Below are 26,670 nucleotides of genomic sequence, written 5' to 3'. Positions count from 1 at the left end.
CAGTTGAATAGTGCAATACATAATGGATAAAACTTTTTAAAAGATTTTTTATTTTTAAGAAATCTCTATAGTCAATGTAGGACTCAAACTCAAGACTCCAAGATCAAGAGTCACACGCTCTGCCACCTAGGCATCCCCATAAAATTAAAGAACAACAACAACAACTTTTGAGCATCCATTTACCATGAGTATTTTTATTTTATTTTTTTAAAAAGATTTTATTTATTTATTTGACAGATAGAGGGAGCGAGAGAGGGAACAGAAGCAGGGGGAGTGGGAGAGGGAGAAGCAGACTTCCAGCTGAGCAGGGAGCCCGATGTGGGGCTTGATCCCATAACGCCGGGATCATGACCTGAGCCGAAGGCAGACGCTTAACAACTGAGCCACCCAGGCACCCCGCCATGAATATTTTAATCATTAAAAGAAATTCCAAAAGTACCTCTACTGGGTAGTATATTGTTAGATTAGGTATCTGAGAGAAATACCTACTTTGTTGTAAATGCTTTTTTTTTTTCTTTAAAGTAGGAGTGTTGGGCGCGGAAACCAATGGGGGGGGGGGTGGTTAAACGACCCTGAGATCAAGACCTGAGCTGAGATCAAGAGTCAGTCGCTTAACCAACTGAGCCACCCAGGTACCCCAAGTAAACACTTATTTTTGGTTACAAAAAAATCAGATTATTTTTCCTCCAGTTAGTTTGCATTAATGATTATCTAAAATTATCAGTGAAAATTATACTTACAATGTGGACTCTTAAAATTGAAAATTGCCTGTCCTGTAGCCCCCAAGTCTGGTCTGGTGCTGTGTACACAGTAGGTATTGAGTGGATGGCTCTGGAATGAATCTGTTTACTGGACACCAAAGTCTTCTTGTCTCAGATCTCCTGTCTGTACTCCTCCACTTTTCTCCTCTGTAAGTGATAGGTGATTATTAGCACTAACTGAAGGTCACCTTGCTCTAAAGACCGCCTTGCCATCTGGATGTCCCGAGTATGGACTTGCACTCTGTGAGTCCGGTGTGAGCTCTGAGTTAGTGTGCCCACTTACTCCACTTGGCATGTGACCCTCCTTGAGTCCCTCCCCACTCCCTTCACCACAGAAAGGGCCCTTTCCTTCTGTGGGGTCTTGAGAAGCTTCAGGGATGAGGCAGGGCTTGACCAGTTGGGGTTGAAGGCTGGGCGGGATTCTGATTGGCAGAGAATAGCAGGGAGGGGCATCCCGGGACAAGGTGAGTGTGCTGGGTCACATGCCAGGCATCAAGGGCAGAGCTGTCTCTGGAGACCGGGGGGTGGGGGGTGGAGGGGGGTTGGGGGGCTGGGGAAGAGTTTGTCTAGCAGCATCAAAGGCACTGAAGTTGGTGTGTATGTTGGACGGTGGGAGATGCCTGGCTGGCTCAGTCAATGGAGCATGTGACTCTTGATCTCGGGGTTGTAAGTTCGAGCCCCGTGTTGGACACAGAGATTACTTAAAGAAATAAAATGTTGAAAAAAACCCCCACTAAAGTGAGGCTCTGGTTCTCTGGGCACAAGTATTACTAGTGGCCAATTGATCAAGCCCTTAGACCTCAGGTAAACACAAGGGCAACCACTCAGCCCTGTTAGCCAGGCCTTTCTCAGTCTTTGTACTGAAAGCCCCACATCGGGAAATGCTTGCTCAGTCCTGTGCAAACCAGGATGGCTGATCCCCTGACCCCATAGCAACCCCACCTCCCTGTCCCCTCATGGCTCCTAGCTGCAATAGGACACAGTAGAGCAGGAATTCTTAACTTAGGTTGCATACTGGAATCACCTGGGGACCTTTCAAAGTACTGATGCCTCAGTCCCAATCTCAGAGATTTTATGGTGTGGAGTATGGCCTGCATATTGGGATTTTGCAAGTTCCCAGTGAATTCTTATGTGCACCGAAGGTTGAGAACCTATACAATACACGGGTGCCGAGAGAAAGACACAAAAAGATCACATAAGATCTGTGGCTCAGTCACGGAGGGCTAGCAAGAGGACGGGGCTGGGAGTGTGGAGTGCATCAGGGGCCCTGTGTGAAAGTGGAGAGCTGTGGGAGGGGGCCCTGGCATTGAGAATGGAGCCAGCTATTGGGTGGATTCCCTGAGGGCAGTAAGCTCGGTCTGGGGCTGGGGAAGCAGGCACCTGCTCACTGCCCACTTCTGTTACCTGGTAAAATGAGTTCAGGTGACTTGGGTTTTCCCTTTGGAGCTCTGGCCCAAGGAAGCACAGAGCCTGGGGTAAGTCAGAGCCCCAGCTCATGGGGACTCCACCCCGTTTTCCAGCAGGCAGTTACTCTTCCCTTGCCTGTCCTCTGCCCTGGACCTAGGAAAATAGGAAAATGCTTCCAGAAGAGGCTATAACCTAAACCTGTGAACACATCCTGAAATTGCCGGTCCTCGTGGGGGCTAGCCTGGTGGTCCCTATGCTGTGTACACAGCCCTGGGCCCCCTGAGTGAGAGGCAGTTCCTGTGCTCTGGTTAAAGATGTAGGAGTCTCTGGGGGCGCCTGGGTGGCACAGCGGTTAAGTGTCTGCCTTCGGCTCAGTATGCCTGTCTCCATACTGATCCCGGTGTTATGGGATCGAGCCCCACATCAGGCTCTTCCGCTATGAACCTGCTTCTTCCTCTCCCACTCCCCCTGCTTGTGTTCCCTCTCTCGCTGGCTGTCTCTATCTCTGTCAAATAAATAAATAAAATCTTAAAAAAAAAAAAAAAAGATGTAGGAGTCTCTGGGCAAAGGGAAGACAGGAGGAGGAAGAGGAATTTGAGCGCTGGCACCCAAACGTGACTGCTTTACTCTCACCTCTCGTGGTCCCTAGGATGCAAGACCCTTCACATCCCAGCTCTGCCCATTGATTTCTTCAGTCCTCTTGGCGCTACTCCTGCCAGTCATTTTAAAATTAATTGGGTCCTTGAACACAGTTTTTTCAAATGTAGGTCAAAGCAACTAGTGGGTCCTCAGATTAATTTATTAATCTGCACTGAGGGTAAAAGAAAACAGTAGGCAGGACCGGAGTGGGATAGACAATATTTGTGTGTGTGGTGCTGAGCAAAGGTAAGTGGGACTTTTCTGTGTGTGTGTGCACACATGTGTGCCATGTATAGTAGTTCTTGCTATAGAGCGAGCAAAAACCTTTGCACATTGTGGTCACCTCTCGGGGATAAGATTCCGTCTAAATGCTGCCTCCTTGCAGATCTTCCCTTGAACTGAATTGTCCTCTGCAATCCCTTTAGCGTGCTATGCTTCCTTTGTGCACTGATCATATGAAAAAATGATTTATTCAGTTACCTGTCTCTGTGCTAGATTGCAAGTTCCATGAGGGCAAGGACTGTCTGCAGCGAACATCGTTATCTGTCATTCGAGAAAGCACTCAGATACTGAGTAGCTGAAGGATAAACCCAGGTTCAGGGTCCAGCTGTGTATATGTTCTTAAACGATAATTTTATCTGAGAGATTTCAATATACCAAAAAGTTGAAAATAGTATAAATGAACACCCTATATATCCCCTACTCAGATCAATAATTATTATTGTTTTCCCATATCTGCTTTCTATCCATATACTTTTTTTCTGAATTATTTGAAAGTGAGAGTGGACGTAACCTTCACCCCTAAGTACCATGTCGTGCTTCTCCTAGAAGTAAGGTTGTTCTCCTACATAATTGCAACACTATTAAACATACCTAAGAAAAAGAATTTAATTCCCTAATACCGTCTAAAATGCAGTCCATATTCAGACTTTCCCCCGTTACCCCAAGAATGTGTTTTTAGCTATTTTAGTTTGAATTGGGGGGAAAAAATCAAGGGTCACTTTGCATTTGGTTTTATGTCTCTTTAGTTTCTTTTCTTTCTTTCTTTCTTTTTTTTTTTTTTTGAGGGGGGCCCTTTAGTTTCTTTTAATCTAGAATAATTCCTCTACTTTTTTTTTTTTTTTAAGTGACATTGACTTTTGGAGAAGTCAAGAACAGTTATCCTTTAGAATTTTCCACAAAATTGATTCCTCTGTTTTCCTGTGGTGGTAGTTAACTTTTTTTTCCCAACCACCTGAATTTCCTCTAAACTGGAACGACGTTTAGAGGCTTGATTAAACATGTTTGGCAAGAACACTTACAGGTCCTGTCTCCATACTGTATCACCTCAATAGGCATGTGATACCGCATTATTCCACCCTAAGTAGTACTGTTTGTTCACCTGTTAAAGGTAGCGACTGCCAGATCTCTCCTACGTAAAGGTATGTTTTCCCTTTGCAATTAGTGAGTAATTTTTAGGAATGATAAACTCTAGCACCATGCAAAAAATCTACTCCTCTGCAGGTTAATGTTTTTAGCAACCATCCATGATCTTTTGGGCAAGTTCTTAACCCGAGAGTCAGTTTCTTCATCTTCAATATGAGGATAATAATACCTACCTGTTGTTTGGATTTACTGTGTAATGAGATTTAAAAGTATTATATAACGATGCATATGAAAATGCTGTTGGGGTCTGCTGTAATTTTCCCTTCTGATAACACCATCCCTCTTCCTTTAAGAAAGTTCTTATGTTGCTCCAAACAGGTGATCCAAACTGCTGGCTTCTCAATGACCTAACCCAGACCCCTAACCCCCTGACCTTAAACCCTAACCCTAACCCTAACCCAACAGCTGACTTAACCTTCTCTGACCAGAGTGGAATGAGCATGTGACTCGAGCTTAGCTTATTAGAATACTTCCTGGGAAATTGTGGACCAAGTAGGGGTGAGAATAGGGAGAGGAAAACATTCTTTTTCTCCAAGGTGCCTAAATATAGGGATGTGAGTCTGGAAATGGACTGTTTGCCCCCATCACCTGGAGAATGAATGCGGGCCCGCTGGAGGAGATTAAAGTTATCTGAGATCAAGGCAGAAAGTGTTCCAAGTGTGGCCACTCCTTCCCCTCGAACCTCCCCCTACCAGTCTCCCAAAGCTGGAGACCAGTCCTACCCCCACTCAGTGCCCTCTCTTTGAAGATTCTTCCTGCAGTTCAAAACCAGCCCGAGCAGTGAGCGGTGCCGCCAGCCTTCTTAGGGGAGGGCAGAGAAGGGGAGAGGGATGGAGGATGAGGGAGGCCCGAGGGTGGTCAGGCCCGTGGGCAGGACAGGGGCTTGGGATGCTGCAGGGGGCCATGGGGGGGTGAGGGTCCTGGAGAAGGGGAGTGACCTGGCAGGGTCCTGAAGAGTCAGGGGGCTGCTTCCAGGCACTTGTCGTCAGACTCTTGCAGCCATCCAACAACAGGAGGAGTTACTATTATTATTCCTGTTTCACAGATGAGAAAACTGATACCCAGGAAGGAGAAGTAACTTACCCAAGGTCACCCTGCTGGTAATGGCAGAGCTGGAATTCGAATTCATCCGCCCGGCTCCGGATCGCTTCCACTCCCACCCCGTTCGGCTCACGGGTGAGCAAGGCCCACACGGCAAACAGCCCCGGAGGCCGGGTACCGGGTCGGAGGGCCAGGTGAGCGGCGGGCGTGGTCGGAGGGCCAGGTGAGCGGCGGGCGTGGTCGGAGGGCCAGGTGAGCGGCGGGCGTGGCCGCAGGGCCGGTGAGCCCCTGCCCAACCTCCGCCGTTCCCGCGGGCTCGGTGAGCTCTGTCCTCAGACGCCGCATCCTCTCGCTCCGGCCTCCAGGGCCAACGGAAATTCCGGGCCTTGGGCCCAAGGGGCAAGTGGGGGCCCCTGGGGCCGCCCTGCTGCATAGGGCCCTCCTGAAGGGAAACCCTGCTTGGAGGCTGGGAGACCCCGACGGTGCCCAAGGAGTGAGGGGAGGCCACGGGGGAGGGTGAGGCGGGGTGGCTCCACGGATAGGGGAGCGTGGAGAGAGCCCCCAACCCCACCAATCTGCAGGCCACACAGAACTCTACGGGCTGTTGGGACCCACTGCGGGCTGGGGGCGGATCATCAGATCTGGGTCCATTTTGGGGTCTGGAAAATGTCCCAGTGGCTTTGGGGCCAGAGAAGGGCTGAGACTTGTCAGCGGGAAGGTTCCTCTGACCAAATCGGGGTCGGTTTGCTGTCCACGTTGCCCCAAATCACTGGTGGGAAAGGGAGTGAGGCTCCCTGCGGCCCAGACAGGTACCCCCACCATTCCGACCCAGATGTACTGTCGGTCGCCCACCTCTTTCATACCCCAGTACAGTTCCCTGCTGACGCCCGGGCTGTGCGGGGCCTTGGGAGGGACCAGGGCTGCATTCAGGCTGCTGCTGGGTGGCTCAGGGACTCTCCCAGAGGGAACCTGATTGAGGAAGCTCCACCCAAGCCCGGGGCTCCAAGCGAGCAACTCTTTCACTTTCCTGGGTCCTTTTTAAATAATAATGAAGACAGTGTGGTAGTTGCTGCCAATCGTTTACATTTTGCTTTGAATGCTTTTTAAAAAAAGATTTTATTTATTTGTCACAGAGAGTGAGTGAGAGCGCAAGCAGGGGGAACGGCAGGCGGATGGAGAAGCAGACTCCCCAAGAGCAGGGAGCCCCATGCGGGACTCAATCCCAGGACACTGGGATCATGACCTGAGCCAAAGGCAGACACTTAACCAACAGAGCCACCCAGGCGTCCCTGTTTTGAATGCTTTTGGCAAAATAAAAAGTTTTAGCAATTCTATACCCCCCTTCACTCTCCTTTTCTCACACATGCAAATGAGCATACCTAGTAGGAAGAATTCACTGGTTCCACTAAATTCCAGATTTGAGAGTCACCAAACTGAACTGCTGGCCTGAAACCTGAAGTGGGGGGGGGGGTCAGCCATGTGGGATTCTGGTCCTTGCCCCAGCACGGACTGACTATGGGTTGCTGGACCAGTGGCAGATCTTTCTCTCCTGTTCTCTGTTTCAGCAGTAGAAAGGGATCCGCAGATTCCCTGTTTTATTAACATGTCTAGGGTCCTTTGTTTCTGGCCTAGATCAGTGCGTCCCCCAAGCTGTATATCCTTGGGACACAGTCCTCCAATCCCCGTGCTCAGGGCTGTTCCAAAAGGCTGGCAAGGTCCTCCTCACTGGAGAGCCACTGGCAGCGGGGGAACAGATAGGAGGTGGCGCTCTGGGGTACATCTGGCCCTGAAGTCACCCAGGCAGGGGGGAGGAAAGCATTGTACCCAGTGACATGTTTATGATTCTTTCTCCCCCATAGTTACCAAGAGCCTGCGAGTTCCTGTCTTTTTTCATCCCTGAATCGCTCCCGCTGGCCTAAGCTGGGCATGGGGCGTCCAGTAAGTGTGGAGGGAATTATGGGTAGTGGCTGGTGGCTGAGAGGCTGTGTGCGGTGGATGGGGCCAAGCTGAGCTTTACAGGAGAGGCAGAGAGGGCACCCCCGGGGAAGGAAGGCACACATGAAGGCCAGAAGTGCTTGGAAGTGAGACCTGTGGGTGTGGGGCAGGAAGGGTGGGGGCTTGGGGACTTCCCGGGAGGAAGGCCAATGAGATGGAGGCATGGAGAGAGGGAGAGCCCAGCTTGAGCTCCCCGCCAGCGTGTGGTGACGGAGCATGGCCGAAATGGGGAAAACATGAAGGCCAGTTTTAGACAAGTTGAGGTTGCTGGGGGACAGGCAGGGGCACAGACCATCTGTTGACAGTGTCCACTGTGCTCTGTCCCATCTGGAGCACGGGGGTCAGGATGGAGCCATGTCTCCTACCAGAGAGTTTTAGAGCTAGGACTGCTCTCGGGGCCGACCGACTCCATCATTTTAGAGCAAAGGAAACTGAGGCCCGGCAGTTCAGGTGACTCATCAGTGTGGCCTAGAGGGTGGAGGGAGGATCTAAGGGGAGCTTTGGAGAGAAGGAAGGATTATTCAGGTGAGAAGAAGAGAACCTAGTGACAGGAAGGAGGTGAAAGCACACGGGGATGTTTCCAAACCAGTCCGACAACGCTTAGAGAGGAATAGCTGTTTACGTGTTTATAAACAGATTTGGGAGGGGGGTGCAAGAGCGCACCCACACTCGGCCCTCTGCGGGTCCCACAGCCTCAGAGATACTCCCCGCCCCGGCTGCAGTAAGGGGGTCTGACTCGGGACCCTGGAGAGGCCCCAGTGCCTGGGCATGAGCACAGATGTTTGCACAGGGTGTGGACCGGCACGAGCGGCCCACTCACTCTTGAGGTCCTGTCTTCTACACTTCGGAGCCCGGCCTAAGTACCACCCCGTGGCCCTCCTGAAATCCCCGAAGCCCTTGGCTGTTAGCTGCCTGTGGACCATAGTGCAGAGGGTCTTTGTAGATGGCGTGATTGTTAACAGAATCCAGGGGTGAGAACTTTTGGATTGGCGGGCGTTTGGGGATGGCCTCGTCCAACCTCATTTTATTGAGGTGGAAATTGGGGCTCAGAGAAGGGACCCTCCTTGCCCAAGATCCCCCGGTAACTTAGCAGCAGAAAATGTTTTATGCATATTTTAGGTCTGCCGAAGAGTTCTGTGAGGTTGTATAGTTTATCCAGGCAAAGAAATCACCATTTCCCGAGGCTCACATACATGCTAACATTTCCGCAGGCGTCATCTCCTTTGCCCTCTTCCGCATGAGAAGCCCTCACTTTTCCCTTGAACAGGTGATGCTGACTTTACAGGACAAGGACGTGAAGGGATTCACGTGGGCCATAGCCCCGGCCTTGACCTCTTTGGGCTACCTGCTCATACTGCTGGTCTCCGTCTTCCCCTTCTGGGTACGGCTTGTGAATGAGGAGTCCCATGAAGTGTTTTTCAGTGGCCTGTTTGAGAACTGCTTCCATATCAAATGCTGGAAGCCTCGACCCTTGTCAGGTAAGAGAGATGGAGGCGGGGACAGGACAGGGGGAGATGGGGCCAGTGTAGGGACTTGGGTGACAGAGGACCGGATGGAGTCACAGAGGACAGAATTTAATAAGCCCATAAGGGCATTTTCTGAGTCTCTACTCTTGAGGTTAGAGGAAAGTATGTGGCTAAGCAAAAGGTTAATAATATCAAGTTGACCACCAGGGTCAGGAGCAGTGTGTCAGTAACAAAGTTTATTTCTGGGGTAGGAGTGCCCCCACCTAGGATGGAGGGGCGGGGGTCCCACCCTACCACGTGAGGCTCCGCCACCTCTCAGGGCTCCTGTTAACTCCCTCACATGGGACCTTTGTGGGTGGGCACAGCTCCCAGCCAGGGAAGAGCCTTGTTAGTAGAGCACAGGCTGGATTTCAGGCCCGCTTGTCCCCTCTGCCAAACATCTGTCCCCCTGTGGGTGGCAGCTCTGCAGATAACGTGCTTAGGCCCCGAGAACCGCATTTGCAAGGGAATGCACACGAATATGAGCTCAGCGGCCTGTGGACACACCTGAGGCCGTGTTTTACAAGGGACTTGGGAAGGTCGGGAGGATGTCTGTCTTGGAAAAGAGGTGAGCCTCTTTGGGGAAGAGCCGTTAGGGGATCTCTCCTGGTAATAGAAGAGGAGAAACCTCTTTGGGGAAGATGGGCCACACTGTGTGAGCTCTTTGATCTGGAGCTCCTCAGCCTTGGCGCTACTGACACTTTGGCTGGATAATCTTTGTTGTGGGGGCTCTCCTGTTTCTTGCAGGACAGTTAACGGCACCCTTACCCTCTACTACCCGGTCGATGCCCTTATTTGCGAGAACCAAAATTACCTCTTAGCATCGCCAAATATCCCCAGTGGGGGTGTAAAACTGCCCCTGATTGAGAACCATTGGTTTAACCCAAGAGTAGATTCCAGAACATTTGGGTCTTTAGCAACACCTTTGTCTTTTTTCCCACACCAGCTGTCCATCTCTGCATGCTTAGAAGGATATACGAACTTGTTTTAACACGGGTCTGAGTCACGCCAGTAGTAGGGGATCATCAAGACCCTGGCTCTGCTATTTTGGGTCTGTTAACCGGCATAATTAAAGAAGCATTCCCCCCAGAGTTCAGAACATCTTAACCTCACAAGTTCTGATTCTCCACCGGCGGCTTATATCAGTGTGACCAATACAGATGCAATTCTTCACGTTTCCACACGCAACTTTTATCGTCTGTTGTTTATTAAAATGACCATTGGTCCATCTAATTTTTTTTTCTGTACACTTCCATGTCACAGGGAACAAAATGTTGGGACCAGAGCATTCTGGGGGGCAGAGTGGTGGGATTGGAGCCATGGTCCCAGGCTGCACTGTGGGACTGAGGGTGGCGAGCTGCGGGGGCCTTCTCTGCGCAGGCTCTGCGGGGCTCTGTCCCCTGTCACGGGTCAGGGTGTCCAGCTGCAGCCCAGCCTCCCTCCCCCACAGTGTACATCATTCTCGGCCGAGTTTTCCTGCTGTCTGCAGTTGTCCTGTCTTTCCTCACCACCTTCATCCTGGTGTCTTTTGCATCTCAGCTGTTTCCGAGGACCCGGAAGCACAATTTGGTGTCAGCCTTCATCAGCTTCCTCACAGGTGTGGAAGAAGGAGGCAGGCCTCGTCCTCGGGCAAGCCTCGGCCTCGGGGAGGGGTTGTGGGGGGTACCCAAAGGCAGGAAGATGGTTGGTTTCTGTGATGTGAGGAGAGAGGGAATTTTTAGGACCCATCTTGCCTGCTCCCTTCTCTGAGGCAGCTGCCCCCCAGGATAACAGTTGCTGTCCCGGGGGCCGCTTGGCACCCTGCACTTCCAGCTAGCACAGCCCTCACTGCATTGGCTTGGGGTCATTTGTCTGGGGGTCTTTATACCATAATCTCTATCCCAGCAACTGTCATAGAATCTGGCACAGAATGACAATATGGAAGTGAAATATATAATGTAAGTGAAATATAAGTGTTTCTTGGACGAATGGATGGAAGACACCATCTCTGCCCTTTGGAACCTTTTGACTTTAAAAGGCTGGCCAAGGCCCTACCCGGGGAGGCTCCCATCACATGGAGGAGGTGGAACGCTCACAGTGGGAAATCAGGTTGAGTTGCACCCAAAGCATCACACCCAGGGGGCCCCATCTGGAGTCAGCCAACGGCACGGGCACAGAGGGTACCTGGGAAAGGGATTTCTGGTATGGGGCCCCTGGGAGGTGAGGCACATGGGCTTTGAAATGAGTTGGGATGGAGGGAAAGACAGGCATGTGGGGTAGAGGTTATGGGCTCTGAGAGGGCACAGGTATGGGCTGGAGAAAGGAGCCTCCACACAGGAGCCACACCGGCTGTGGGCCACGTGACTCTGTCTGATGAAGAGCAAATGTGGGAACCATGGGAGGAGAGCAAGAGTGCCTCCCTGTGACCCTGCAGGGGTCTGTGCCTTCCTGGCCTTGTTGCTGCATGCCCTGGAGATCCAGAATCTGAGGATGAAGCCCAGCCCCCCCCAGTTCTCCGTGCAGTGGCCTTACTACGTCCTTGGCTTTGCCATCGTTCTGTTCATAGTGGCTGGTGAGTGTCCTGGGGCTGGTGCCCTTCTCCCTGCCCTCTGTCTGGATTCAGGAGCCATGGACGCTCTAGAGCGGTGCTGTCCAAAACTGTTCACTAGCTACTTGTGGCTAATTAATTAATTAAAATGAAATAAATAGAAATTCAGTTCCTCAGTCAAGCTAGCCACATTTCAGGTGTTCGGTAAGATTATTATGTATCTAGAAGCTGCCATATTAAATGTGCAGATGTAGAGATTTCTATCATTGCAGAAAGTTCTACTGAACAGCACTTCTCTAGAGCCTCAGCCCTATCTCTCATCCTAGTCCTCCTTGATTTTAGAACCAACCTCCAGATTTCGTATTCTGTGTTATTCTGTCTGGACTCCTACAGGTTTCTATGCCTGTCTCTGTCTCTGTCTTGGAATTTCTGATCTTATTCACCTCACCTTCACCTTACCGTCTTATCTTTATATACCATCACCGTCTAAGCCCTCAATCCTAATTTTGTCCTTTTTTCTGAATCTTCCTGCTCTATTAACCTGACCCATGACATAATCTATTTTAACTTGATTTTATTATACAGTGAATATATAAAAATATTTATAATATATGAGATAGGTAATTAAAAATCAACCGTATGCCCATTTCCACCATATAGTTTAAGAACTAGCCATTATTTTCATGGAATCCGTTGTTTGTAAGTTACATTCTCATTTATGTATCACCGAGAAAGAAAAAAGGATGCCAAGAATAATTAATTATAAGGTGCTGTAGCTTGTAAGGCACATCCTTATTCCAGAAATGTGAAAACAGTGGGCTTGTCAACATTGATGAAATATGGCAGAATATTAAGTATCTTTCAAGTTTTCCCTCCTCTCAACCATGTGGATTTTCCTGATCGCGTCCTCTTGTCCCTCAGGAACTGATTATTCTGAAGTTTGTGATAATCATATTTACTACACACATATTTATCTTTAAACAATATTATTACTTAATTTTGCTTGTTTTAAAACTTTGAATAATCATACTGTGTTTATACAACAGTATAACCTCCATGTTAATACCAGGAACTCTAAGGTTCATTTATTTTTACCATTTTAAGTAATTAATTGTATAACTAAGCTTGTCTGTAGAAGGAGCATGGTATTTCTCTGTGGGAGAATTTTAAGCTTATCATTGTTTCTTTTAATGACTATAGGATTATTCAGGTATTTTATTTCTTCTTGAGTTAGTTTTGTAATTTATGTATTTCTATAAGTTTATACATTTTGTCTAAACTTTGAGATTTATTGACATAAAGTACTTGAAATGTTTTCTTTTTTAACTTTATTTTGTGATGCATCTGTAGTTATATGCTTCTTTTTTTTATACTTAATTTCTCTTTTTTCATTGCCAGTTTGTCAGAGGTTTACCACATTTTTAGTCTTCCAAAGAACCACGGTTTAGCTTTCTTGAACCTTCATATTTTATGTTTGTTTTCTATTTAATTTTTGCCTCTTATTTTGAACTTCCCTCCCTACTACTTCTTTGATTTATTCTGCTATTCCTTTTCTTGCTTCTTAAGTTAGGATCTAAACTTATTGCTTACTTCTTCTTCTTTTTTTTTTTTTTTATTTATTTGAGAGAGAGAGCATGAGAGGGGTGAGGGGCAGAGGGAGAAGCAGACTCCCCGCTTAGCAGGGAGCCCAATACAGGGCTCTCTCTGGGGACTCCAGGATCATGACCTGAGCTGAAGGCAGATGCTTAACTGACTGAGCCACCCAGGCACCCCTGCTTCTTCTTTTCTAAGTAGGCAACTAAAGCTTTAATTCACCTGTAAGAATTGCTTTATTTGCAGCTCCCATTTTCATATGCAGTATTTTATGTTATTGTTCTATTTCAAATTTCTAGTTCCCCTTATGATTTTTTTGCTCTGTGAGTTATTTTAAAGTATACTTTTAAATTTCCAAGCATATAATTTTTTTATTGTATCGTGTTAATGATTTTAACTTAATTTCAATGTGATGAAAGATCATGGGGTGTATAATCCTAATGTGTTCAGATTTATTGAGACTTGTTTTATAGCCTAGTTTGAGGTCCATTTTCATGGTTTATGTCGAATGCAACTTTTCATTTGTAAACATTAGATCAAGCTTATTTATTATATTCTAATCTTGATTCAGAATTGTTCTACTTTAAGCTGGTCACAGAAAGACAAATACTGCATGATTGCATGATAGGAGATGACCGAAATAGTCAAAGTCATAGAAGCCGAGTAGAATGGTAGTTGCCAGGGGCCAGGAGGGCGAAATGAGTTGTTGTTTGATGGATATAATGTCTCAGTTCTTCAAGATAAATAAGTTCTAAAGATGAGCTGCACAACGTAATGCCTACAGTTGACAATACTGTACTGTCCTCTTACAAATTTGCTAAGTAGGTAGATCTCATGTTAGGTATGCTTACCACAATAAAAAAATTAAAATAATAGCTGAAAAGAATGAATTTGTGTTTTGAAAAATAGAAATGATAAAGATATCCAAGTATATTTTTTAAATAAAGAAAATTACATTAATTTTAAAAAGCTGGAAAAAAAGTACAATAGAACCTACTTCCTATAGGCCGTTCTCCATCTCATTCATGTATATGCCCTGTTTTCCTTTCTCATTGCTTCCAACTTAATGTGGCAGGAACTATTCCTGACGGATTCAGATGCCAGTTTCAGAGGGGCGGAGCTCACACATATTTGGGAAATTTCTCTTGATTTTTCCCTGCAAAACTCCTCTCAGCTGTCTTCATAAGCAGCTTCATGACAGCCTAACGCACAGCCTAACGCTCTACCCCAGAACGCACCAATGTGGTTGGCGTCTCTCAGGCCAGAAACAGAATTGAAGCAATGTGAAAAGGTCCACAAAACCACAGTCTCCTACAAAAGCATACCTTTCAAGAAATTTAGGTATTAACAAAGTCAACTCACGTTTTAATTGCATCATACTTGCTTCAAGGCTAAAGCAAGAAAACATGTGGGTTCAAGTCTACCAGTAAAAGAGACAAATATATGTATAATGAAATTGTATTCACAAATTTTTATAAGCCTAGACTTGCGCTCACAGTGAAGTAGAAAACCACATCAAAGGAGTGGCAGCAGCAGAGAAATTCACAGGTAGACAGATTTCAGTTCAACATGCAGAAAGAAAGTCTACCAATTAAAGCTACTGAGCAGGAAGGTACCTTCTACTTGATGATGAAGCAGGGAGAAAGGTTCAACTTGTCAGAAAAACTGAAGCTTCCTGTCTTATTGTATTGAAATAGGAACCAGCTTGGTTATTCACTGTTTTTCCCCTTTCCTTCTCAGCAACATAAGAGAGTTTAGGCTGAATTTAAGTTTATATAGCAGCGCAAATCTCTGTGGGTGTGAATATGGATCTATCTTTTCAAACAGATTGCAAGGCTTTTTGAGGACGTGAATTATTTCTCTCCTTTCTAGAACCTAAGCAAGGTTTTGCTCACCACTGCTCATCAGTACATTTGTTGACGCTAATGTAGTTTCCAGTTTAACAAATAAAAAGTGAGGGGCGCCTGGGTGGCACAGCGTCTGCCTTCGGCTCAGGGCGTGATCCTGGCGTTATGGGATCGAGCCCCACATCAGGCTCCTCCGCTGGGAGCCTGCTTCTTCCTCTCCCACTCCCCTTGCTGTGTTCCCTCTCTCACTGGCTGTCTCTGTCAAATAAATAAATAAATAAATAAATAAAATCTTAAAAAAAAAAAAATAATAAAATAAAGCTACCGAGCAAGCCTTTCAAAACACAATGAAATGGAAATACTAGTGCAAGTATGGGGAAATACCAGAATGTTCTCTGCAGCATTATCCAAGGAAGGGAAATGTATAAAATTACATTACATTCACGTAATGAAGTACTACGTAGCTGTTAAGAAGTATAGTAAATCTTTATGTGTTGATGTGGAGGGCCATTCATGCTCTATTAACTGGGGGGGGGGAGCAAATTGGGAAAATTATGTATAAAATTATTTTAAAGGCAGAAAAAAAGAATTGTTCTGTTGTACTGGTGAATTGAACTTGTAATCGTTGTGCATGCTGTGATCCTTTTTATTTCTAATAATCCCTTTTGTGAAAGTCTGTTTTATCTGATATTACTCTGGCTACTGTACATTCTTTAGTTTAGTATTTGCCTGTTATATATCTTTCTAATCTACTTATATGTGATCACATAGCTTAGGATTGTATTTTTTTTCATCTAGTTTTATAATCTTTGTCTTTTAACTGGAACATTTATTATTCATTTACATTTTTTGTGACTACAGATATATTTATATTTTTTCCTACCACCTTACTTTTTGCTTTCAGTTTTTTCTGCTCCCCAACCCCCACCTCTCTTGCCTTGCTTTCAATTGATTGACTTTTATTGATAGAATTCTCATTACATTTTCCCCCTCTTTAGTTTGGAAGTTATGCAGTCTGTTTGTATTCTTGTAGGAGCTACTGTTGACATTTTAACATGCTTACTAAACAAAGTTGAGAGTTCATCAACATATTTAGTCTCTTTATAAATAATACAAGGTAATGCCTTCCCAATTTATATGCTATTTTTCACATTTTAGTTTCTTCTGTTTTCTTTTTAATTCTATATATTTGACATTTTTATTTTATGCATTTGATATTCATTGGTTTAAATTTACCCACATATTTACCAATTTAGTTGCTCATCAAACCTTCTCAGTCCTTCTGCCTGAAATACATCCTTTATAACGGGTTTTAGTCAGGGACAGTTAGAGATACACTCTCACATTTTGTTTGTATGAAATTGTCTTCCTTTCATTTTTGTTTATTAAAATTGGTTTTGCTGAACTTACATTTTTAAGTTGACAGTATCCCCAAGCATTCAAGATATTATTCTATTATTATTATTTTACCACTTCCATTCCATTGTTGTTGACTCTAAAAATATCATTCTTTTTGAAGCAATCTTTGTTTTCTCTCAGACTTTCTTTGGTACTTTACAGGGTGTGAATTTTTGTGTTATGACCTGTGGTGTGAACTAAGTCTGAGGAGTGATGTCCTTCAGAATTTCTCAACCATTTTAATCTCTTTTTTTATCTCCATATTCTTTCCTTCTCTTTTCTTTCCTTTGTGGAACTCCAGGAAGACATCTGTTAGACTTTGTCACTCCATCCTATGTCTGTCTGTCTGTCTGTCTGTCTCTCTCTTTTCATACTTTCCGTCTCTTTGTCTTCCTGGAGTAACTTACATAGATGTGTCTTCCGGTTCATCCGTTCGCTTTCCAGCTGTGTCTGTTTGGCTGCTTCGCCCGTTCATTACATTTTTATTTCAGTCAATCTGTTCTTATAACTGGAAATTATATTTTCCCTTAATTCGTGTTATCTTTATACTCTTTTTCCTTACTTATATTTTTAATCTATTCTCTAAATATATTTTTATTATACATTTAGTTAAGCGTACTTTGCATTCTGTGCCTTATAAGCTTAACAACTGAATGAGTCCTTTGGCTGCTGTTTTTTGCAGGCTCCTGCTTGTGGTGTCTTGTTTCTTGTATGTTTGTGAATTCATTTTCCTTGGAATTTTTTTTTTCGGGTAGAAATTCTTCGAGGCCTGTATTTATTTATTTATTTATTTATTTATTTATTTATTTATTTTTAATAATTCTTCGAGGCCTGTATTTATTTATTTATTTTTAATAATCATTTTGTATTATGTTATGTTAGTCACCATACAGTATATCCTTAGTTTTTGCTGTAGTGTTCCATGATTCATTATTTGCATGTAACACCCAGTGCACCATGCAATACGTGCCCTCCTACATACCCATCAGAGGCCTGTATTTAAAGTGTTTTTTCAAAAAGGTATTTACATTTGGTTCTGCTTGTTGCTTGGGTGCACAACTAGCCAAGGATTGCAGTTGGTGTTGTGAAGTTAGTTGCAGACCCACAGAACAGCTAGCCTCTGTTTATGAATTCTCAGTCAGTACAGGTAACTTTGAAGTTCTAGCTTCATATGGCAGACCCTGGTTAGATTCCTTATCTTGAGCAGGCCTGGGGCTTTTCCTCTCATTTTGTGTCCCAAATGGCCAACAGAATGGAAACTCAGGGTCACCTGGGTTGAGGATATGTCTCCAAGGTGAAGGCCAATTGTGTGCTTGCTTAAACTCTCTAGGTTTCTGTTTTCACTAGGGTTTTGCTCCTAAGAATGCCTTACCCTGATGCCAGTTTGACGATGTATTTAGAAATAGGTTTTTGAAGAAATATCTTATATAGAATTTTTGTGGTTTTTAGTGGGAGAGTATGTAGTCTGCTGTTGTGCTGAACAGGGAGGTTGTTCTTTCTCTTAGCCTCAACCTTAATACAGCATTTATTATTCACTCAAGATATCTCCATTTGTGGGGCGCCTGGGTGGCTCAGTCGTTAAGCATCTGCCTTCAGCTGAGGGCGTGATCCCGGGGTCCTGGGATCAAGCGCCCCATCGGGCTCCTCCACTGGGAGCCTGCTTCTTCCTCTCCCACTCCCCCTGTTTGTGTTCCCTCTCTTGCTGGCCATCTCTCTCTCTCTGTCAAATAAATAAAATCTTTAAAAAAAAAAAGATATCTCCATTTGTTTTATGACATCGGTTCTCTTTTTCCTTTCTTTTACTTTACTGGGGGTCTTGGGTTGGGCATCAAGAAGGCTGGGTTTTGTGCTTGACCTTCCTCTCTTACACCTTGTTTTCTTACCTATTAATAGCCAGTTGCTAAGATGCCTTCCAGCACTGCCTATGGTTCTGTGAGTTTATCCGTCTTATTTGTATGCCTTGCCATGTGATGCATTCTGTTTTCCGTCTATCTCTGTAATACTCTGTGTTGGAGGGGAGAACTAGGGAGGGCGGGTGCAGGCCAGAGGGGGTCACATTCGAGGAGGGAGTCCCTGAGCTCACTCTCTAACCTGAGCCGAACTTTCGCTGTTACCCAGGTGCCGTCTGCCTCTTTCAAGAAACAGCCTGCTTTAGCTGCCATTGGCTGCCCAATTCCCGGAGTATCGAGGAGACCCAAGGGGTCCCACACCTGGAGAATCTGGAGAGTTTGGGAGGAGACCTGAGCTCAATACAAAAGGAGACACTGCTGAAGGAAGAAACGATAATCTAGTCCGAGAGAGTGTCAGCTGTGTGAATGTGGGGGGCGTGGAGGCTGAAGGGGCAGCCGGTCTCTGCCGCTTCTCATGAGCTTCCTGAGTCAGATCGGTGCTCCCCTTCCCCGTACTCACAGTGATTCTGTCTTGCTTGTATTTGCAATTTATTAAAATTGTTTTTGAATTATTCTGTGTTTCCTGAATGCTTTGTTTTTTTGGGTTTTTTTTTGCAGGTGTTTTCAATAGAAGAACTACTGTCTGTTAATCCAAACCTCAGAAAAACAGCCTGGAGGACAGCAGGGGAGGAAGGAATATGACAAAATGATCAAGTGAAGTAAGCTTTTGTAAAACAAAAACCGAACAGAACATAACCTCAACGAAGTGTGTTTGAGTTAGTGACATTAAAAAGAAAGTGATGTCCCCAGACAAAGGTGTGACTTAGTACAGGACACTTAAGTATGTGTTGGAGGGAAGGGTTGGGAGTGGTTAAAGGTGAATGCTTCTCAGGATTGAGCCCCCAGGTCTGGAAGTCTGAGTCTCGTGGGTCTGTCCCCCCCCCCCCCCCCCCCGGGGGAAAGCAGAAAAAGTTAGCCAACCAACAATGGGTGTTCCATCCTCTCACTAGAGCCAGGGGCATCTCTAATGTGCCCCGCCTTCACTGTCCTGAGGGTGCTTACAGACTGGGGGGCTCTCAGGTCCCCAGCTAGGATGGGTGTAGCTGGGAAGTACGAATGCTTCCGGGCAGTAGTGGGGCTAGACCAGTGATCCAAGCCCTCTGCTGGCTTCATATCCACCTTCATCTGAACAATACCCACCAGCAACGCCTCCCCCCTTAGCTCTCTAGCGAACACATAGGTGCCAAAAGCTCTTATAACTTAAGCAGTGCAACTTCAGAAACAAGTACGGGGAGCTGTGTGTCTTTCTGGACGGGCATGTGATGGAGGCATGTGATGGCGAGGGTCAGGTGGGCTTTGTTGGGACTCTGAGCCAGTGTTTGTTAAAGGTGACCTTGTGCAGTGCACCATGGGGGTCATTTCCTGTTCTCCAGATGCTCACACCCAAGCAGAGAAGCTCAGACATACACACTTAAACACAGTCACTCGGTGTTTTTAGATTGTTTTTAGTTTCTTATTACATTTCTCTCCAAAAGGATTCTTGAGAGTTTCTTCTTCTCACTGAAGTTCGTCTTCTCACTTTTCCTCCTAAAAAACAACAAGAAAAAACCCCATGCAGGAACTATAATTATCAATGAAACTAGGAATAGAGAAAACTTACGAACTCTAGAATATGTACCTATAGCCCCAAACACTAAACCAGCAGAACCAGGATGGGAAGCCACAACTGGGAGACTGGCATGGTGGGCAAAGTGGGGTGCTCCAGAGAACACGTAGAGGCCCTAGTGGTGGCAAATTAAAAAAATTAGCAAATATTAACCTTCAGATGTCAGAGAAGGATCTACCCTGAGAGGGAATGGCTATGAACAGGATAGGGAAGAAAGGGGGGTGAGGGGTGCAGTGGGGGGGCCACATATGTCGGGGAGGCAGAGAAGGCACAGAAAGTGCATGGGAGTCTATAAAAGAAAGATTGAAGGAAGTACCACTTTTTAAAAGAGAGACCACCTTGTAGGGTGGGTGACAGTATCGCTTGGGGAAAGAAGGTGAACGGTAGTATGAACCCTCCGAATCAAGTTAGGATGTAAGAATCCAGGAATCCTGGCTACACAGGGATTCTCACACTGAGAAGCAGGGAACGCTCTCCTGCCCTGACTCCCTTCCACAGGATCCTCGTGCAAAGAGCTGGTTCAGGAAAACCAAACTCATCCGAGTAAAAGAGTAAAACAGCAGTATCAATCAAAAGTATTATTATTGAAAAAGAAACCAACAAAAACGGATAGAGAAGTTGTAAAGTCTGGATATGAAGAAAACTCACCAGAAAAGTGTTGCCACAAACTAGAGGAAAATTATAACCCAACATTCCAAGATAAATTTTAAAAATTAGTGAAACAATTGCAGCTAGGAGGACAAAAAATCCCACAAATCAGAATCAGAGGAACTCAGAGAAGAACAGAAGGTGAAGACCAGATAACAGGAATATAACATGAGAATGGACAGAATTCAAGAAAGAACCGGAAAAAGTCGGGGATTGGAGACTACCAAGAAGCACCAGAGAGGGCAGATGCTGGAACAGTAAGAGACACAAAGGATAAGGACAGTAAAAGTGAAGGAAATGAAAGAAGCAAAAGGCTGAGCGGGAAAGCGGAAGCAATAAAAGACAGGCAAAGGAGATTCAAGATGGGTAAAACTGGAGGAAGGGACTGAAATAAAGGGACAGAACAGATATTTAATGACAATGCAAGAAAATTTTCCTGAAGTAGATTAACTTTCTATTGAAAGGGAGTAACATTTACTTGGGACAATTGATACAAAATGATCAACTCCTTCCATGATGGGGCAGTGCTTTGTCTGTTTGTTTGTTTTTAAAGATTTTATTTATTTATCAGAGAGAGAGAGAGCGCGAGAGAGCAGGCGCACAAGCAGGGGGAGCAGCAGGCTCCCTGCTGAGCAAGGAGCCCATTGTGGGACTTAATCCCAGGACTATGGGATCTGACCTGCTCAAAGCAGATGCTTAACCTACTGAGCCACCCAGGAGTCCCATTTGTTTGTTTATTGAAACACACAGTTACTCTGGAAGGAAGCACTATCCCTATCATGAAAGACCTGGAGCCTTTTTATTTCCTTTATGCACAAATACCGACATCCCATAGAAAATTGCCAGACATGCAAAAATGCGACTCAGACAAAAAAAAATAACCCATAGAAGCAGATGCCATGACCATCCAAGCATTGGGGTTAGGGGACACAAACTTTAAGATAGCTATTAATATGTTAAATTAAAAGAAAAGAAGTGCAAAGTCTTCAAAAAACAGAAAACTCTACCGCCATGCCATTTCTCCCCATGAGATCTGCAAAAGCAATTTTTTTTAGAGTTTTAAGTTTCTCTTTTTTTAAAGATTTTATTTATTTATTTTTGAGAGAGAGAGAGAGAGAGAGAGAGAGAGAGAAAGAGACCGTGCATGCACACGAGCAGCGCCCCTCCCCCCAAGGGAGAAGCAGATTCCCCGCTGAGCAGGGAGCCGGAGGCGGGGCTCTGTCCCATGAACTGAGCATAAGGCAGACGCTTAAATGCCTGAGCCACCCAGGCGCCCCAAAATAAAAATTTTGATGCAACGTTGTGTTGGCTAATGTGTGGGGTGGCGGGCACTGTCACATGTTGCGGAGGGAAGTGCAAAATGACATAACCCCTGCCAAGGGGAATCTTGCAATGTGTGCAAAACTACAGAAGCATTCCTGCTTTAACATTCTCAGTTTAATGATTTATCTGACAGATAGACCTGCACACACGTTTCAAACTGATATAGGTACAGGTATACGAAGTGCTGCATTTGTCACATCAAATGAGCAACTCAAACGTCCATTAACAGGGGACGTGTTAAATTATGTTACATCCACCCTAGCTTAAGAAAAAAAAAAGTGGGGGCGCCTGGGTGGCACAGCGGTTAAGCATCTGCCTTAGGCTCAGGGCGTGATCCTGGTGTTATGGGATCGAGCCCCACATCAGGCTCCTTCGCTATGAGCCTGCTTCTTCCTCTCCCGCTCCCCCTGCTTGTGTTCCCTCTCTCGCTGGCTGTCTCTGTCTCTGTCAAATAAATAAATAAAATCTTAAAAAAAAAAAAAAAAGTGAGAAAGATGTCTGTGTACTGACATGGCAAATTTTCTAGGACATATTACATGTTAAAAAACAAGGTATCTGGGGGCCCTGGGTGGCTCCAGTCGGTTACACTCTGCCTTCAGCTCAGGTCATGATCCTGGGGTCCTGGAGCTCAAGTCCCACGTTGGGCTCCCTGCTCAGCGGGGCGCCTGCTTCTCCCTCTCCCTCTGCCTCTGTGCGCTCATGCTCTGTCTCAAATAAAAAAAGTAAAATCTTTAAAAAAATACAAGGTATCTGGTGTAGTTCCTTTTATGTAAGAGATGGGGAGAAGGGGGCGCCTGGGTGGCACAGCGGTTAAGCGTCTGCCTTCGGCTCGGGGCGTGATCCCGGGGTTGTGAGATCGAGCCCCACATCAGGCTCCTCCGCTGTGAGCCTGCTTCTTCCTCTCCCACTCCCCCTGCTTGTGTTCCGTCTCTCGCTGGCTGTCTCTATCTGTCAAATAAATAAATAAAATCTTAAAAAAAAAAAAGAAATGGGGAGAAGATGGGGAAAAATATACAAATATTAGTATTTGCAAGTAAATGCTTGAAGCCCATACAATAAGCTAATAAATGTTTGAAGATGGGGGTAGATTAGGGAATGGGCTGGGAGGAGTGGGCAGAGGTAGGAGCAATAATTCTCTGTGGGTAACTTTTTATATGATTTTGACTCTCAGATCATGTAAATGTTTTACCTATTCAAAAATTCATATTAAATTTTAAAGGTTAAATAAATAAATAAATAAAATATCTCAAACTGTCCATATCAACACTTTGAACTTCTATAACCTTCATTATTTCCCCTTCTTCTTCCTCCTCCTCCTCCTCCTCTTCTTCTTCTTCCCCTCCCCCTCCCCCTCCTCCTCCTCCTCCTCCTCCTCCTCCTCCTCCTTCTTCTTCTTCTTCTTCTTCTTCTTCTTCTTCTTCTTCTTCTTCTTCTTCTTCTTCTTCTTCTCCCTCCTCTTCCCCTTCCCCTCCTCCACCTCCCCTTCCCCTCCTCCTCCTCCTCTTTCCCCCTCTTCCTCCTCCCCCATCCTCCTCCCCCTCCTCCTCCCCCATCCTCCTCCCCCTCCTCCTCCCCCATCCTCCTCCCCCTCCTCCTCCCCCATCCTCCTCCCCCCTCCTTCTCCCCCTCCTCCTCTCCCTCCTCCTCCCCCCTCCTCCTCCCCCTCACCCTTCTTCTTTTCTCCTTCTCCTCCTCCTCCTCCTCCTCCTCCTTCTTCTTCTTCTTAGATTTATTTATTTGAGAGAGAGAGTGAGGGGGGCGCATGAGGGGCAGAGGGAGAGAGAGTATCTTAAGCTGACTCCCCCCTGAACCTGAGCTGAAATCAAGAGTCAGTTGCTCAACCGACTGAGCCACCCAGGCACCCCATGCAACCTTCACTTCTATAGTTAATGCTAAAACAACTCTCACATCTGCCATTTTATTTTGTCTTGCTAAAGACAGGTCAGGTATAATTCTACCCATTTTTCTTATTAAAGAACCAGAGAGGTGATGTCTTTTGTCAGATAATTTTTTCCTCTCTCCCTCTGCCCCTCTGTCTCTTTCTTCCGTCCTCCCTCCCTTTCCCCCTTCTTTTCTCTCAGGCCCTCACAATGCTCTCAACTCATTCAGTGACCTATTCCTTGCTAGGAAAAAAATACCTTCATTTGCTCAGCATCCCTGAAAATCTGTCTTCTTTTTGACTTTGCCATTTCCCTAGCAATCCTTTGGTTATATTCTGATCTCTCAGGGCCAGGAGCATGAGGTTGGAATTTTTCTGGTTTCCTTTGCAGTTTTCAGATTACTGTTCTTATTTTTTTTTCAAAAATCTTCTCTTTATATCATGTGAAAGAAGGGCCAGTGACGTAGAAAAGCTCTGCCAAATGTAAAAGATAAGTATAAAACTGTGGTTATTAAACAATTTGGCAGGTCCTGACACAGGATCCAGATAGATTACAGAATAGGAGTCCAAACATAGAGACAATTTTGTACAAGGAAAAAATAGAGCTTTCAACAAATGGTGCTGAGGAAAACTTACTAGCCATTGGGAATATGGAAGGCCCAGAGATTTTTAAAAATGAATGAAGGGTGCCTTGGTGGCTCAGTTGGTTAAGCATCTACCTCCCGCTCAGGTCATGATCTCAGGGTCCTGGGATTGAGCCCTCCATCATGCTCTGTGGTCAGCATGGAGTCTGCTTGAGGATTCTCTCTTTCCCTCTCCTTCTGCCCCTCCCCTTGTTCTCTCTCTCTCTAAAATAAGTAAATAAATCTTAAAAAAAAAAGACAAATGGGAAAATATTTGCAAGCTATTTGGAAAAGGGCTAATTTTCTTAATGTCCAAAAAACATATCAATAAGAAAGAGATAAATTACCTAATAGAATCAGAGGGAAGGATAAACATAGCCGGTCCACATAAAAAGAAATACAAGTAACTAATGTGGTTAGGAATGATTGACTTCCCTTATAATTAAGAAAAGAAAAGAAAAATTGGGGCATCATTTATTTCCCTCGTCAGATTGGCGTGGATAGAAAACTTTGATAACATCCAGTATTGATGAGATTGTGGGGAAATTAATGTTAATGGCCCATTGTCAGTGGGAATGGAAATTAGTGCAGACTCTGCAGGAAAATTTGGCAGTAGCCGACAAAATTCCAAATGCATATAACTTTTAGACCCAGCAATTCCACGTATGGAAATTCATGCTTCGATTTATTTGCAAAAAGTGCAGGAACATGTAACTATGTTCATTCTAGATTTCTGGTAAATCCTAATGCTGGAAACATCCTAAAAGTCCACCCAGTGTCCATAAGTCATGGCAAATCCATGCACTGGAACGTTATGCAGCTGATTAAAAAGAGTAGGGTAGATGAATACGTGTAGATATGGAAAGATATGCTGGTTAGTGAATAAAACCAAAGTGCACAATAGAATATAGCATGATTCTGTTTATGGAAAGCAAACAGGATATGCATTTTATGCTTAGTTTGCCTGTAACAGTTCTGGAACCTGCTAATGGCCTCATCCCAACTTCTGATTCCTCAGCTGCTCCTTGTTCTTATTGGTTTCCATTCCTCCTCTCCGTTCAGTGGACTCCTGGTCACTCAACACAAACTTCTCCCACCAGAGTCCTCATTCCCTCTGCCTTGGCATTCTCTCATATGTCAAATCCCAATGTTAGGTTAATCCACCTGTTTGTTTTAAGCAGATTTTCCCCCTATCGCACAAACAATTGTGTGGATTGATTCTGTCACTTGTTTTCTTTCAATCTCACTTGGGTGGTTCATTGTTTCTTGACGATCTTTTCACTCACCTCACAATTTTTTCTTTTTTTCTGAAATATTTTATTTATTTGAGAGAGAGAAGGAGAGAGAGCACGAGTGGGGGGAAGGGTAGAGGGAGAGGGAGAAACAGGCTCCCCGCTGAGTAGGGAGCCCGACTCGGGGCTCCATCCCAGGACCCTGAGATCATGACCTGAGCTGAAGGAAGACACTTAACTGACTGAGCCACCCAGGCACCCCTACAATTTTTTCTTACATTATACCTCACAATAGATATTTTAGTTTTTACTCCATTATTTAAGGCTATCATTGTCCGATGCATTCTCAGCAGGTAATATCACTGGGAAAAGAGGCTGAGAATGAACTCCTCAAAAACCTCTGTAGAATTTTTTATTTTATTTTATTTTATTTTATTTTATTTTATTTTATTTTATTTTTTTAAAGATTTTATTTATTTATGTGACAGAGAGACAGCCAGCGAGAGAGGGAACACAGCAGGGGAGAGGGAGAAGAAGAAGCAGGCTCCCAGCAGAGGAGCCCAATGTGGGACTCGATCCCTGAATGCCGGGATCACACCCTGAGCCGAAGGCAGATGCTTAACGACTGCGCTACCCAACTGTAGAATGATTTTAAAACCATCTACTTCAGGGATCAGCCAGTTACAGCCCTTGTGTCAAATCTAGTACTGGCTGTGAGCTAAACATGGCTTTGACATTTTTACAGGATTGCAATAATGAAGAATATGTGAAAATGTGTCCAGCAAAACCTACGATAGTTACTTTGTGGCCTTTCATAGAAAAAGTTTGCTGAGCCCCAACCTAGACCATCACTCATCTTTGATTCTTTTCTTCCCAATTCAGAGGAGCCCCTTTCTTCTCTAAAGCTGCCCTGGAAACCTCTGATCTGATCCAATCTCCTCCTGCTTCTGCCAGAATGTTCTCTTCCCTGTCTTCTCATGGCAAGCTGAAGGAAGGTTTTTGATATCACTAGGAATGGCTCAGTTTTCCCAGACAGATTGAGGCAATAATGCAGTTTCATTTGGCCCTGGATGACAAAGTTGCCTCATACCTCTCAGATGTCAGTGCATGTTAGTGGATGGAGGCTATCTGACACTATTTCCACGATGGATTGATCATGTAATTTGTAATATAAAAGAATTTGAGATCCTGTGAGCCCAGCTGGACTTGGTCCTGGAGGCGTGGTATAAGGTATGGACCCAACATTATCTCTTTCCAGATGACCAACCAGTT

General features: G+C 45.2%; 1 protein-coding gene across 4 annotated transcripts in view; it reads left to right on the top strand.

The window, feature by feature from the left end:
- TMEM225B (transmembrane protein 225B) overlaps positions 1–18,599 on the top strand; it is a 30,266-nt gene extending 11,667 nt beyond the window's left edge. The window contains exons 3-9 of one of the 4 annotated variants that reach the window (XM_057315239.1): positions 5,278–5,496; positions 7,133–7,211; positions 8,536–8,746; positions 10,313–10,370; positions 10,791–10,861; positions 11,187–11,324; positions 18,257–18,599. In XM_057315239.1, coding sequence (XP_057171222.1) covers positions 5,336–5,496; positions 7,133–7,211; positions 8,536–8,746; positions 10,313–10,370; positions 10,791–10,861; positions 11,187–11,324; positions 18,257–18,429 — 891 coding nt within the window. In that variant the 5' untranslated portion in view covers positions 5,278–5,335 and the 3' untranslated portion in view covers positions 18,430–18,599. Of the gene's footprint in view, positions 1–5,277; positions 5,497–7,132; positions 7,212–8,535; positions 8,747–10,223; positions 10,371–10,790; positions 10,955–11,186; positions 11,325–18,256 lie in introns of those variants that run through there. The other 3 variants (XM_057315237.1, XM_057315238.1, XM_057315240.1) reach the window with 3 other exon arrangements.
- Positions 18,600–26,670: the final 8,071 nt, after the last annotated feature.

Source organism: Ursus arctos, unplaced genomic scaffold, assembly GCF_023065955.2.
Source record: "Ursus arctos isolate Adak ecotype North America unplaced genomic scaffold, UrsArc2.0 scaffold_2, whole genome shotgun sequence".
In the NCBI taxonomy this organism is placed as follows: domain Eukaryota; kingdom Metazoa; phylum Chordata; class Mammalia; order Carnivora; family Ursidae; genus Ursus; species Ursus arctos.
The sequence above is the reverse complement of the archived record's forward strand: the minus strand, read 5'-3'. Positions and strand labels throughout refer to the sequence as shown.